The sequence below is a fragment of the Ornithorhynchus anatinus genome, chromosome 20, assembly GCF_004115215.2.
Source record: "Ornithorhynchus anatinus isolate Pmale09 chromosome 20, mOrnAna1.pri.v4, whole genome shotgun sequence".
NCBI lineage: Eukaryota > Metazoa > Chordata > Mammalia > Monotremata > Ornithorhynchidae > Ornithorhynchus > Ornithorhynchus anatinus.
The window spans coordinates 6,165,754-6,181,022 of record NC_041747.1 but is presented as its reverse complement, the minus strand read 5'-3'; the positions used below and the strand labels follow the sequence as shown (position 1 = coordinate 6,181,022).

Here is a 15,269-nt window from a genome sequence, read left to right as displayed (position 1 = left end):
TAAATATCAATTAATATTTAACTGCTCTGCTGTTCTGTTAAGCAATGGACGAATAATGGAAAGTCCTTATCCTCTAGGAATATAATTACTACATCTGCACTCACTGCCTTTCTATAATCGTTCTTCATTTTAAATCCCGCGGACGGTGACATTTCATCCTTTTGTCACTGGTATGAAGAGTCTCTTTCACACTGCAATCACAGAAGGATAGGTCATCTTCTCTCAGTGGCATTTACCGACTGCTATTACGTGCAGAGCGCTGAGGTGAGCACCCAAAGGAGAAGAGGTGTTCCTTAATACGACAAAGCGATAGCACTAATGGTACTGATTGACCTCTTTCTGAATGCAGTGCACCGTACTGAGCATTTGAGAAGGTTCAGCAGAGAGAAGTCACACGCTCCCTTTCCCAACAGGGAGCATGCACTATAAGGTGCTATCAAAAGACGCTGCAGGAAAACTAATGGGGGCTGCCTGTTGACTTTAGGCTTGCCTTCGTGGTTGCAAGGGAGGAAAAGAAGTAATTTACCACTAGCAGGACATGCGCTGGAGTTGCGTTTCTGATTAGCGGTAATGGGTTAGCTGGGGTTTCCAGGCTCTCTTATCCTGTCCTCGTGGAGACGACACTGTGAGATGGTTGAGGTCCCTCAACAAGAAACCTCTCTAGGAGACCTAACCTCAGCAAGAAACCCACCTCTGCACTGGTCCATTTCTTAAGCTATTGGCTGTTCCAAGGACCTGGGGCAGGGCTTCATACTAAAACAAGCGGAATTGAGGATTTAATGAACTAGGTGGGAACAGTCAGACTCAAAAGCTGAGGTAAAAAGTATAGCTAATTAGCAAAGTGGCTATTTATTCTTTTCCCTGATGGGATTTTTCTGTATTGTGATGGAGGTTTGTTATAATGTGTAATTAGAAGAAAAAGTTGGGAAAATTTTTCATAATTTCTTCCTTCATTTCATGTAGCTGAAATGTCTCATCCCAGTAATTGGTCAGACTGTTCAGAATACTGTTTACTGGTGGCAGGAATCCAAATGGGACTTATTTTATATTCAGGGTGAAGACTATTTGCTGATTGGGAATCAGGTTTGAAGCTTTCTCTTGTCATTTATGAGTTCACTGCCGAACTGCAGCCTTCTCACATTATAAAACATAATACCACCTTTGAAGATCAAAAATGAATATCCACTTGAAGTACAGTACCGGGAAAAAAGTATTTGGAAAAAATCAAATCCATTTCTCCAAATGACAGTTAACTGGGACCCTCAGGAGAATATTTACTGTTGCAGACAAAGGACTATGAGATTTGTTTTCTATCAAGGAGGGAAGTTGGTGCCATCTTCAGATTTCTATGAGGGTTTTGTTTTGATAATCTCTTGGAATTCTAGCATTTGGGCAGAGGGTTCAAAACAACTCTGGTTTCACTGTTAACGTTAGAGGACCTCTGTCTACCAACTTTTGGTAGATCCACTTAAAAACAGGCGAATGAGGAGAAAATATATATATATATATGTATGCTTTATGAGGGGTCTGAGAGAAGTAAAATATACATAATAGGAAGGACCAGGAAGAGTTAGGGAATAGGTGGGGCAACAGAGAGAGGGAGAGGCAGAGAAAGACAAGCAGGCAGGAGAAGAGGAGGCAACAGCAGGGTTTTTGACATTTGACTACTCCCTTCTCTTAAAGCTCACTTTCATCTTGTTTTTACCAACAAAGTAGTCTTCTAATTCTCTCCTACCTCTCTGAATGCTCTTCTTCCGTTGTCCGTTGCCGGCTTGTCAACCTTCCCTCACCCCTTAATAGAGTGTTCATCAAGGCTCTGTTCTGGGCCCACTACTCTATAAGAAAAGTGCCAGGCAATGAATTACTGTTACAGAATAAAAAGGCAGGCAAGAGCAGTATCTAACCTGGGAGAAGCCCAGGTGTAAGCCCACCAGAGATCCACATATTCAGATCTCATCTCCTTAAGAGCTCTCTTCCTAAATGAACGTACATTACTCATTTTTCTTGAGTTTCTGGCTCCTGGATTCCTTCCCGTTGAGTTAGACACCGCTGTTAAATGAATCTGAATGTTCTTGTTTCTGTTATTGATTGCTAATGTTATATTTATTAATTGGCATTTACAGACAATCCAAATTCTGTATCAACAGTCTTTCTTGAGGATGTTTTCCCAGGACCCGTTCTATCACATCTAACGGAGTGAGTAAACTCTTGGATATCAGTCACTTTGAGGAGTCTGTTCATCTGGGAGATGCTGACTGTTTAGGACCTTACTGAAATATATCCTAATGGTCTTCAAGAGTTCACCGATCTCTGAAAGGAGAGCACTCAATAATGACCTGGCCCATAATTTGGTTTTAAGAATTGGCTCCCCAAATATAAATGCTGACAACCAGACTAAGAGATATTTTAAAATAAACTTTAATTTTAAAAAAACCCTAATTCATAATATGAAAATTACCTAGTTACAAATAGATTGCAGTATATGAATATTTTCCAATATCCCAGGCTACCTATATTCAAAAGAGAAGGCTGAATAACAGTTGAAAAGACGAGCTTTTGAAAGAAAATCATAATAAAAATGAATAGTTTAAGGCACATTCTATTTTGACATTTACCCGAGACAGCTCTCAAAAGACTTTCTTATGAATGTCCATATTCTTACTCTGTTCACTTAAAGTAAGAATCCCAGTTCTTTGACATTGTTTTTCATTTAGCTGACATTACCCGCTCTGACAATATTTATGTGCAGCAACAGAGAGGCAGTGTTGCCTACTGGATAGTACAAGAGCCAAGGAGTCCTAGATTCTAATCCTGGCTCTGCCATGTCTTACTGTGTGCTGTTGGACAAGTCATTTAACTTCTCTGTGCCTTAGCTACATCATCTGAAAAATGGGGATTAAATCCTACTCCCTACTTACGCTGTGAGCTCCATGTGAGATAGGGACTGTGTCCAATCTGATTATCTTCTTTCTGCCCCTGCACTTAGCACGTAGTAAGCACATAATAAATACCATTAAAGAAAGACACTACAATTGCTCTGAACTCCTGTGGATATTTGTGGGGGGAAACTGCTAATCTGTGGTCAAAAAACATGCCCTGCTGTTTGAATTTAATGGCACTACACTTGAGAAGAGTCTTAGCAAAGGATGAAAAGAACCACCGACCCTAGAAAACAGTCTAACAAGCAACAGAAGGCCACGAGAGAGGTCAATAGTAGATCATGCTGTGCTATAAAGTTTCAAAAACTCCAGAGAATTTTAATCTGGTACTCGTTACCCTCCCAACACGACCAGATCTTTGGACCTTTGTAATTTCACCCATTAGTTTACTGCAGCTAGTAGTTTCGGCGTGTTTACCGATGCAAGAACTGCGAGCATTTGAGTTTCCCTGTGGTATTATGAATTCCAATTCAGATTTCACATATGAAAATAATTTGTTTAGTTCTGGAAAACCCAGGACTAAAAATTGGCACCACCTAAAATGCAGCCTTGGTGGAATGTACATCATTATTTTGTAATGAAATGAAGGATGAGGGACAAATTTAACTGACTGCTAAATGGTGGTATTAACCACTATGACATGCTACTGCGGACTAGAACTTTTAAAAGAGTGTTCATAGAAGATAATAGGAATAGCCAAGGTTTCAATTTAAAAAAATCCATTTAAACTAAGTGGTGGAAAATTATGCTATCATATCAAGTGTTAAAACAGAGTCTGACATACGAGGATATGGATGCCTCACTAAATACTAAGCCAGAGTGCTGAAGTAAAAATTAAGATGTTTATTTCTGAGAGTAAAACAGATGACTGAATAATGCTAGGCTGAGGCTTTTCTTTTCGGACATACATAAAAGCTATTTTTACAAAGCATTACAATATCTACTAATTTAGGATTAAGAGTTAAAATTTAAACAAAAAGCAATAATTACTGAATTCAGGCACATAAGTATGATTACCAATTGCAACTTGTCAAGGGGAACAAATAAATTTCTTTAATGAAAAGATCTGCGTATAGGTGTACCAATTTAGTTTTAATTAGAGAATTTGTTACAGATACTACTTAATTAATTAAAGCACAATAATTTAAACAATTTCACTGCACCAGACTCCATGATTTTTCTTTCTACAGTACGAAATATACCAAACAGATTTTGTTCTAGTGTGTCATTAAAGGTACATGGAACTCAACATCTATTACAGTGCAGTTAATTTAAATACTCCAACATAAACCATATTCTTCTGCGTATCAAATAAAACTGAATAGGGGTCTGATGCCAATTCCCATAATTCGTGCAAACTTATACAGTTCAGTTGTTGACCCTTAGTAAGTTACCTTTAATTTCGATTTTAATGAAAAATTGAAGTCAATCTAGTCCTGGAAACGCCAAATGATAGCAAACTCAAGAATAAAGATACTCTTTAGCAAGACTGTAGGAGGTTCATAATTTACCATACCTTCTATCAATGTTTGTGCCCTGGAAGTCTTACGTTTTCAAATATTTAACTTTTCAGATTTTACGGGGGAAGACATTGCTTAGTAACTTCCTCTTGTTAAGGAAGCTGATTAGCACTTCCCCAAATTACTATTTCTGACGACGCATGACAGTACTGGTGACAGGGCGGGGGGAGGAGAAGTGGAGAAGAAACTTACGTTATCTTATATATAGTGTCTTTTTGCTGGAGTCACTTGCCTTTTTCCGTACAGAAACCGCTCTGAGAAACCCAGGGACAAACAATGGGAACCAAGTCAATTCCAAATATTAACAGCTTTACAGGGAAATCCTTGGTGAACAATTCTGAGGGGAATTAATGTCATCTCTTATTTTACTTCCTAAAATTGATGCATAAAATTTTAAATAGCAAGGTTACAAAATAAATATAAACATTCAATTGGAATTGGCTCATTCCCTTATTCTAGAATCCAGTTAGTAGATGTTAACAGCTCCCGACACGGTCTCTAGGAATAATTCGTAATTCGGAACCATGCTTTAGGAAAACGTTTCCTAAACAAGAGAAAGAACAAACAAAAACAAAGGTTATGGACCAAGGAAGAAGATTTTAGGAAAACTTTAGACATCAGAGTCCAACCCATGATCCGTCCAGCCCGGTAGTATGTCTCAGACAGTGGCATCCAAAAGGATTAAGGGATGGAAAAGGAAAATCTACATTTAACACAAATTCGAGGAAATAAACGGTCTCAAAATGTTCAGTACGTATCGTAATAATGAAGGAATGTATTGGGAAACTCAAATATGCCAAAAACCTAATGCTCCATCTTTATTGCTTTAATGCCTTAGATTTAATATTCAGAATATAGTTGTCTTTGTAAGATTTTTCCAGTCTAAGATATTTATAGCAATTTAAAGCAGTTATGCCCGTTATGAAAAGTTTATAGACTGAACTCATCAAATAAGAATGGGTCTTAACTGAATCATGATTCTCAGCTTTTCTGCATGGCAACAGAAAGGAGTTGAAGAGAGAAACATAAACAAACGAGAAGTACAGCCAGTACGAAACCATTGAAAACCCTCCTCATTATGGAATGATTGTTTCAGAGCCTGTTTCGTTCATCCCACAACTTGTTCATGTTTGAATAAAGCAGTAATTTGCCTGTGAGCTGTCACCCAAATTAATACAAATAATTTGAAATATTTTCGTAGGCTTAAAACTGAATGTTCTAATTGCTAAAATGTTTAAAATGCCTAGCCGCTAAGAAATAAGGCTTCAAGGAGTTTCAATTTCTTCAAATTGACTCACCTTTGTGGCATCCCTTATTTAAAATACGTATTCTTGTACCCAAAGTGAGTACACTGAGTAAATAAATGGTCATTAAAAATTCTGAAATTTTCTTCTTTCTTTAAAACAAGATTTTTGACTGATTACTATCAGCTCTAGCAAATTAAACAAAACCACACCAAAAAAATAACACTTCCAACTTGTTATTACATGGTGTTTGTTAAGTACTTACTACGCGCCAGGCAGTGTATTATGTTCTGGGGCAGACACTAAACGGGATGGACATAGTCCCTGTCCCGCAAAGGGCTCAATTTTAATCTCCATTTTGCAGATGAGGTAGCTGAGGCCCAGAGAAGTCAAGTGACTTGCCCAAGGTCGCACAGCAGACGAGTGGCAGAGCCAGGATAATTTCAGTATTTTAAAATGCAGGCTGCCATGACTCTGCCTATAATAGGAATTATGTACAGCATGATCAACTGCACCTCAAAAACAACTAGATTGAGTATATATATAAGAGAACATATTTGGCATCTAAATTGATAATTATGTTTTGGGTACATTAAATCATGTTTTCCTCATCAGAAGCAAACATAAGGACCAAAGTTATTCATTTTAAGGCTGTCGATTACCATTCATGGCAGATATTTCTCTCCAATTCATTTTCTGGTTGTTAAAACAAGAGATTTGAAATAAAATGCTAGCATTGAATTTGTTTATAGATGCAATGGGAAATGCCTATCTTTGAGTACGTACTTAAGGAAAGAGCATTATTTTAAAGTTGAAGTTAAATATGATTAAGACAGAAAGAAGTCAATTTATTTGTTCTTGCATTCAAATCTTTCTACCTTTTTTGTCCCAGCCAGTGTCACTTCTTTAATGCAGGCAGTAGATTATTAATATTTCGACTATAATAGAACTGATACGTATTTACTAATGAAATAGCTGGATGGCTTGGCCCATTTAAATAATCATAAACATTTTCTTTACAGGATTTCCCAGAGTCTGGAGTTTCCTATTTAATTGGATACAATTGAAGGCACATCTCCATGAGGCCTTCCCTGACTAAACCCTCCTTTCCTCTTCTCCCTCTCCCTTTTGCATCAACTCGACTTGCTCCCTTCATTCATTTCCCCTCCCAGCCCCACGCACTTACGCAACATGTTCATAATTTCTTTATATTCATGTCTGACTCTCCCTTTAAGCTGTAAGCTCATTGTGGGCAGGTACTGTGTTAATGTGTCTCATATTGTTTTACTGTACTCTCCCAAGCGCTTAGTACAGTGCCCTGCAAAGAGTAAGCACTCAGTAAATACGATTGACTGACTGAAACCTGTGCTCATTTTATGTTTCTCATGCCATCATTCCTCTTTCCCCCATTAAAGCCACCCAAGATGGGCAGTGCTACATTTTGGAGTCCGATACACTAAATTAAGTAGGATCACCTTAACACCTGGCAAGGTAATTGTCATCTTGAGTGGCACTTGCAAACACTGGAGCAATATTACCAAAGAAATACAAGACACGTCAAAGCTGTTTTTACGTGAGTTGTACGAAGAGCTAAAATGAGACGCAGAATTTTTGAAACTGCATCTGATTTTCAAAAGTTGATTACACCTAATTATAATCTTTTTTAAAACTCTGAAAAATCCACATATCTGTCTTGTGAACTTACCCCTTCCGAAACTCATATCTCTCAAGCACACTCAGTTCTGGAGAGTTTTTTCCTGCCTGCTCCAGCGTCTAGCTCGGAACCAAAGAGGGATCTTGACAAGAACAACTTCTCTGAGGACATCAATCGTTTACTGAACCAGGTCTGAACGAACACTTACTTTCATTCCGGCCTATCGTCGTCGGCTGGGGTGGTAACCTCGGCTGTTAGAAGCCTCCCGACCTCAGCCCTGGCTCGAACAGGGGTGTCCTGTTCCCAAGTGGTCTCAGTCGGCTACTTGCCCCGTCCTGAGCCCCTTATCCCCACAGCTGCACACTCCTCCTTGGGCCACCCATGTTCTAATTCCACATTTCTCTCCGCTTGCTCTCTGCTAGCTTTCCAGCTGTCACTGTACCTATTCCTCAGCGGCGTTTGTAGAGCTGGAGGTGCCGGAGGTAGTGGCGTGTAAAAGCCACTTTCCAACCTGAACTGTGCCCCTAAGAACACACCACTGATCGGGAAAATTCAACACCAAGTTAAAATGCAGCTTCTGTTTTTCTATTTGAGTGGACCAACGGGAACTTACCAGCTGTCTGGGCAGGATTTATTCCGATTCCATCTGGAAAACAGTATAAGAATCCCTTTTAAAACAAGGTCCCTGAAGCCAGCCTGGTCTGGGTGGATGAGGCCCCTGAGAAGCCTGAAAGAATCAGTTGTCTTTTCCCAAAGGAGTCATATATCTGGTTCTCCTGACACTGTTTCTGACATATTTACCTACTGGCTTCCCACTTCCTGGAGGTGGCCTGGGCAAGGGAGGCTGCCCAGCGGGCCACCACCTCAGAACTAAGCCAGAAGCCCACCTGAAAAAGGTGCCATAGGAACTATCTTCCAACACCCTGGCCAGCTGTGGAAATGACAGAGGATCGGGATAACACTAGTGGGGTGGGTCACCACACAGGGGGAGGATGGGGTCCTGGGAAACTGAGGCAAGAGAAGTTGTGACTTGCCCAGGACTGGCCAGTGGTAAAGCTGAGATTAAAACCCAGTCCTTCTGACTCCCAGGCCTGTGGTCCTTCCATTAATAATAATAATGGTATTTGTTAAGCGCTTACTATGTGCCAAGCACTGTTCATTAGGCCACGCTATGAGTCTCTGACCCTCCCATGGCATTTTACCCCTGTACCCGCCCCAGCTCCATGGCTGAACAGTCGAGGCTCTCTGATCAGAACTACAACTCTACATGAAGAAATTACCGTTACGTAAAATCTTACCGTTTGTTATGATGGCACTTGTTGCTGCAGGAACTTTAAACTAAAAAGACAAATGTAATCATCGTTAAGAAGTGATAGGATACCTACAGGCAGTTCTGATTTTCTAAAATACAATTGTCTCTACTCCATCAACTCTTAGCGGGCAGGGACCATCTTTACCAACTCCTTTGTACTGTACTCTGCCAAGCACTCAGTACAGTGTTCTGTACACAGTAACAGGTGAATAAATATCACTGATTGAGAAGCAGCATGGCTGAGTGGAAAGAGCACGGGCTTGAGAGTCAGAGGTCGTGGGTTCTAAATCCCACTCCGCCACTTGTCAGCTGTGTGACTTTGGGCAAGTCGCTTAACTTCTCTGTGCCTGAGTTACCTCACCTAGAAAATTGGGATTAAGATTGTGAGCCCCACATGGGACAACCTGATTATCACCTTGTATCTACCCCGGCGCTTAGAAAAGTGCTTGGCACAGAGTATGCGCTTAAATGCCATCACCATTATTATTAATTTGCAACAAGAGGAAATACTCTTATCTGAATGAACTTTCACTTTTGAGTGTAGCAAAGTACCATGAATCTATTTTTCCAGATTCTAATATTCTTGCAGGTAAATTTAGAATGCCTGTTAATTCAAGAAATCCAGAACAATGTATTTAATCTAAAAAATAGCATACTCTATTTCTTCCCCGGAAGACAACTGCAACAGCTATAAACATCCAGAACTGTTTAGAGCACTGCTGCTTTAAATAAGAAAAAAACTGGCTCAGATGTGCTACCTGCATATGAACAAGGTACTGAGCATGGAATTTTTTTCCTCCCCATGACCCATAATATCCCATTTCAGAACCTCAAAAGGCAAAACGATCTTAAAAGGACAAACACTCCAAGAGTCAATATGCAATTACTTAGGAATTTTAATCTCTTCACAAGAGAAAAGTGTTAAAAGAACCACAACAACAACAAAAAAACACCCCACTCAATTATTCCAGGAAAGTTCACATAGAAAAAAAAAATCCAGCTGAAAAATCTTGACTACAAAACCCTAATGAGTATGATTTCCTAAATCACATCCATTTGACAGAAAGGCATAAAGGCCAGTAAAATACCTAAAGCCCACCTGCGAGGGGATGAGATTAATGAATAGCTGACTTATTACTTGGCAATACATTCAGCAGTAACTAATAGAAGTGTAATTGTCAGAATATTCTCTTCAGGCTAAAATGATGCAATTGTAAAGGAAAGCAATAAACTCTCAATTCATCAACCAACGGTATTTCTTGAGTGCTCATTAATGTGCAGAGGATTGTACTAAGCACTTGGGAAAGTACGAAATTAAGAACAATAAATTAGCGTTGCAGGAACAGCCTGGTATGGACCGTATTTTTCATGGGCAGAATTTTTTTCTCTCTCCTACCACAGGCTGCTTCATTTATCTAGGCTTCCGCAATTTTTCCACTTTCCATTAGACTCTAACCTACCGGAGAGCAGAAAATGAGGCATCTCTTTCTTCATCCCGAAATGCTTCTAACTGTGCTTTGCCTACTGTAAACTCTCCACCTCTCCATCCTGATGATGATGGTTTTGACGTTTGATCACAGGCTCACTACAGGCCCTCGGTGAGTTTATAATTAAACACCAACACCCTCATCAGTATTAAGAGAGTTTACGGAGTATGCAAAGCACTGGTCTAAAGAGCCAACTTTGAGGACTTTGATGGTCCCGGTTGCAGCCGTTTCTCTCACCAAAGACTGGCTGGCTGGAGTAGAGAGGGAACGAAACAATGCTACCTCCTTAAAGTTCTTCCCATTGAGAGCGATGAATTTTAACTTGTTTATCCTTGGAGCCTGCATGGTAGTCTGTTAATCTAATCAAAATAGTATTTCTGAACACCTGTATATAAAGCACTTCTCAAAGTGCTTGGAAGAGAACGATGCGATTAAGAGACATGATTGCCAACTTCAAAGAATTGACAATCTAGGGGGGACAGACACTAAAATCATTTACAGGATTTATGTTTATAGGATTTACTTACATAGTTGAAAGGTGCCATTTCTCTCCCATTTAGATTGTGACGTTCCGGGACCATATCTTATTCTCCTATTAATTACCTTCGTATTTAGTAGGGTTCTGCACCTCTAGACTACAAACTCATTGTGGATAGAAAACAAGTCTACCAATTCTGTTTTGCTGTACTCTCCCAAGTGCTTAGTACAGTGCTGTGCCCACAGTAAATACTCAATAAATTCCACTGACTGATTGATTTAAGTGTCTGTTAAGCAAGTAAGTGATAGCATTAAAATTCTATCATCCTGGCCCAAGTATAAATACCACTGATTTAATTAAGCTAGTAAGTGATAGTAATAAAATTCTATGATCCTGGCCTATGTATAATTTGAGATTGTCAAAAGTATACTGCTGATTTTAGTCACCGTCATCTACAAATCAATATTTGCAAAGTTTGGAAGTCTGCTTAAAATCCCCAAATAGAAAAAACAAACAAACCAGCTGGACAATTATGAAATACACTTACCACAGAATAACGCAATCTTGCCCCTCTCATGTTATGTAAAACAGGTTGGGCACCTTTGATGAATTCCCGCCCCCTAAGAGGAAAGTTCATCTTTTTCCTTCATGATTTACAGACGGGAGAAACAACGCCGGGGAAACTAAAGATACTTACTTCTTCTGCAGCAAACTTTAAGACTGCTGTGAAAGGAGTATTTTCAGGAACGCTTAGCCTGAAATGAGAGTATAGATGAATTAAAAAAAAAAACGCACTGCAAAGTTCTGGTCCCTCAATTCGGTACCAAACTGGCTGCCAATAGGTCCACGGTGTGAGGAGCTACATGATTACAGCCGATGTTTTGGTGGACCTTCGGATTCACTCAAAATACGGCATTTTCAACTAGGCACTGGCAAAAGAATTAGACCTTCCGCTCTGCCTCTCTTATGCGCATAAGAAACAGACTTCAGTAATATAACTTGAAAGAATGTCTTCACTAGAGGGACACTTGATTCAGTCAGTTAACCTCTGAAGAAGCTGCTTTTACTATTACCCCCTTATTCTTGTGCTGCATTATATTGGTTAGGATGAGTGCTTTTCCCCCGGACACTGAGATCCCTTGGGAGGCAGGGTTCACGCCCACTTTTTCTTGTATTCACCTCATTGCTTGGTCAGAGTGTTTTGCACACACTAAGCACTTAATAAACGTCAGCGACAATGGTGCATTCAGTTCCTCCAGAAAGGATTTCTCATTGTACTAAGCAGCATGGTGTAGTGGATAGAACATGGGCCTGGGAGTCAGGTCATGGGTTCTAATCCCGACTCAACCACTTGTCTGCTGTTGTGACCTTGGGCAAGTCACTTCACCTCTCTGGGCCTCAGTTACCTCATCTGTAAAATGGGGATTGAGACTAGGAGCCCCACATGGGACAGGGACTGGGTCTACCTTGTATCTCTCCCAGCTTTTAGAAGAGTGCCTGGCACATAGTCACCGCTTAAATAGCATCATTATTATTATTATGCAAGCAAAGCGGGTTGGACACAGTCCCTGTCCCACAATGGGCTCACAGTCTCACTCCCCTTTTTACAGATGTGGCAAATTTTAAAGATGAGATAAATCTGATGAGGTAAATTTTAGAGATGAGGTATAAGATGAGGTAAATTTTACAGGTGAGGTATAAGATGAGGTAAATTTTACAGATAAGGTATATTTGCTGAGGTAAAATTTTAAAGATGTGGTAAATTTTACAGATGAGATAAATTTTACAAATGAGGTAAATTTGATGAGGTACATTTTAAAAATGTGGTACATTTTAAAGATGGAGTAAATATGAGGAGGTAAATTTTAAAGCTGGAGGTATAAGGTAAACCTGTTGAGGTAAATTTTAACAACAAGATAAATTTGATGAGGCAAATTTTAAAATTAAGGTATAGGATGAAGTAAATTTTAAAGATGAATTTTACAGATGAGGTAAATTTGATGAGGTAAGTTTTACAGATGAGGTAAATTTTACAGACGAATTTTACAGATGAAGTAAATTTGATGAGGCAAATTTAAAAATTAACGTAGAGGATGAGGTAAATTTTAAAGATGAATTTTACAGATGAGGTAAACTTTAAAGACGAATTTTACAGGTGAGGTAAATTTGATGAGGCAAATTTAAAAATGAAGGTACAGGATGAGGTAAATTTTACAGATGAGGTAAATTTTAAAGATGTGGTACATTTTAAAGATGAGGTAAATACGAGAAGGTAAATTTTACAAATAAGGTATAAGATGAGGTAAACCTGTTGAGGTAAATTTTTACAATGAGATAAATTTGATGAGGCAAATTTTAAAATTGAGGTATAGGATGAGGTAAATTTCAAAGATGAATTTTACAGATGAGGTAAATTTGATGAGGTAAGTTTTACAGACGTGGTAAATTTTAAGGATGAATTTTACAGATGAGGTATGAGGTAAATTTTAAAGATGTGGTATATTTTAAAGATGGGGTAAACATGAGGAGGTAAATTTTACAGATGAGGTATAAGATGAGGTAAACCTGTCGAGGTAAATTTGAAGAATGAAATAAATTTGATGAGGCAAATTTTAAAATTAAGGTACAGGATGAGGTAAATTTTAAGGATGAATTTTACAGATGAGGTAAATTTGATGAGGTTTTACAGATGTGGTAAATTTTAAGGACAAATTTTACAGATGAGGTATGAGGTAAATTTTAAAGATGTGGTATATTTTAAAGATGGGGTAAACATGAGGAGGTAAATTTTACAGATGAGGTATAAGATGAGGTAAACCTGTCGAGGTAAATTTGAAGAATGAAATAAATTTGATGAGGCAAATTTTAAAATTAAGGTACAGGATGAGGTCAATTTTAAAGATGAATTTTACAAATGAGGTAAATTTGATGAGGTTTTACAGATGTGGTAAATTTTAAAGACGAATTTTTACAGATGAAGTAAATTAGATGAGGTAAGTTTTACAGATGAGGTAAATTTTAAAGACGAATTTTTACAGATGAGGTAAATTTGGCGAGGTAAATTTGACGGATGTGGTACATTTTAAAGACGAATTTTTACAGATGAAGTAAATTAGATGAGGTAAGTTTTACAGATGAGGTAAATTTTACAGACGAATTTTACAGATGAGGTAAATTTGGTGAGGTAAATTTGACGGATGTGGTACATTTTAAAGACGAAGTAAATATAAGGAGGTAAATTTCACAGTCGAGGTAAACCTGTTGAAGTAAATTTTACAGTGAGGTAAATCTGACGAGGGAAATTTTAAAATGAAGGTACAGAATGAGGTCAATCTTAAGGAGGAGGTAAACTTGATGAGGTGAGATCGGACTGAGGAGGTCAATTTCGGCGATGAGGCCCAGAGAGGGCCACGCGGCCGATGCCCGGCGGCGGCGGGATTCGAACCCCGGCCCTCCTGGCCTGCGGGCTGGGGCTCTAACCGTTGGGCCGCGCTGCCCGGTGACGTGTCCGGTGACGTGGGCGTCGCCGATTGGCCCGGCGGCCCGAGGGGCGCCTGGCGCGCGCCGGGCCGGACCATGGCGTTGTGGGGGGAGGGGGGGCACTCACACTTTGTAGGGCAGCCGCGGGTCCGACGTCAGCGTGATCTTAAAGGAGACCTTGGACCTGCGGGGCACAGAGCGGGCGGAGGGTCAGGGCGCGGGCGGAGGGGCGGGGCCGCGGCGCGTTATGGAGGGGCGCGCTAACTTACATGGCGGGGCGCGGCTGGGGGTCCGGGCCCCCCGACACAGCGCGCACGTGCTCCTCCGCGGCCGCCTCACCACAGCCGCCCCGCGCGGCCTCAGCTCCACGTCTTCCTCCGCCGGCGCCGGCCGGGGTCCTCCGGCCGGGAGGCTGGCCGCCGCCGGGCCTGACCGATTCCCTTCCCGCGCCCCGCCCCCCGCCCCCCGCCTCCCGCCCCCCGCCCCCGCTCCGCGCCGGGGCCGACGCCGCTTCCAGCGGGGCCCCGGGCGGGAGGCTGGCGAGCCGAGGAAAACGGCCGCGGAGCCTCCAGCGGGCGTCTTTCTGCACAGGCAGCGCGGCGGGCGGCTGAGGCGGGGGCTTGGCGGCCGGGGGGGGGAGGGGGGCGGGGCCTGCCTTCATTCATTCAGTCATCCACCCATCTGGCTTCCCATTCATTCATTCATCCACCCACCCATTCATTCATCCATTCTACCCACCCATTCATTCATCCATCCATCCATTCATCCATCCATTCATTCATCCATCCATTTCCCCCCCCCCCCCATCCACGCATTCATCGTGGCTCAGTGGAAAGAGCCCGGGCTTGGGAGTCAGAGGTCATGAGTTCGACTCCCGGCTCTGCCCCTTGTCAGCTGGGTGACTGTGGGCAAGTCACTTTACTTCTCTGGGCCTCAGTTACTTCATCTGTAAAATGGGGATTAACTGTGAGCCTCACGTGGGACAACCCGATGACCCTGTATCTACTCCAGCGCTTACAACAGTGCTCTGCACATAAGAAGCACTTAACAAATACCAACATTATTATTATTATTGTTCATCCATTCATCCACCCATTCATTCATCCAACCACCCACCCATCTATCTATCCATCCATTCATTCATTCATCCATTCA

General features: G+C 40.9%; 1 protein-coding gene across 1 annotated transcript; it reads right to left on the bottom strand.

Moving 5' to 3' along the window:
• Window positions 1-3,762: 3,762 nt before the first annotated feature.
• On the bottom strand, window positions 3,763-14,542 carry UFM1 (ubiquitin fold modifier 1). Its single transcript, XM_029048161.2, has 6 exons — window positions 14,384-14,542; window positions 14,242-14,298; window positions 11,332-11,389; window positions 8,656-8,695; window positions 7,971-8,003; window positions 3,763-5,003 (listed from the first exon to the last, which is right to left on the bottom strand). Coding segments are annotated over exons 1-6 (258 nt in total). The 5' UTR covers window positions 14,386-14,542; the 3' UTR covers window positions 3,763-4,935.
• Between the last annotated feature and the right edge of the window lie 727 nt (window positions 14,543-15,269).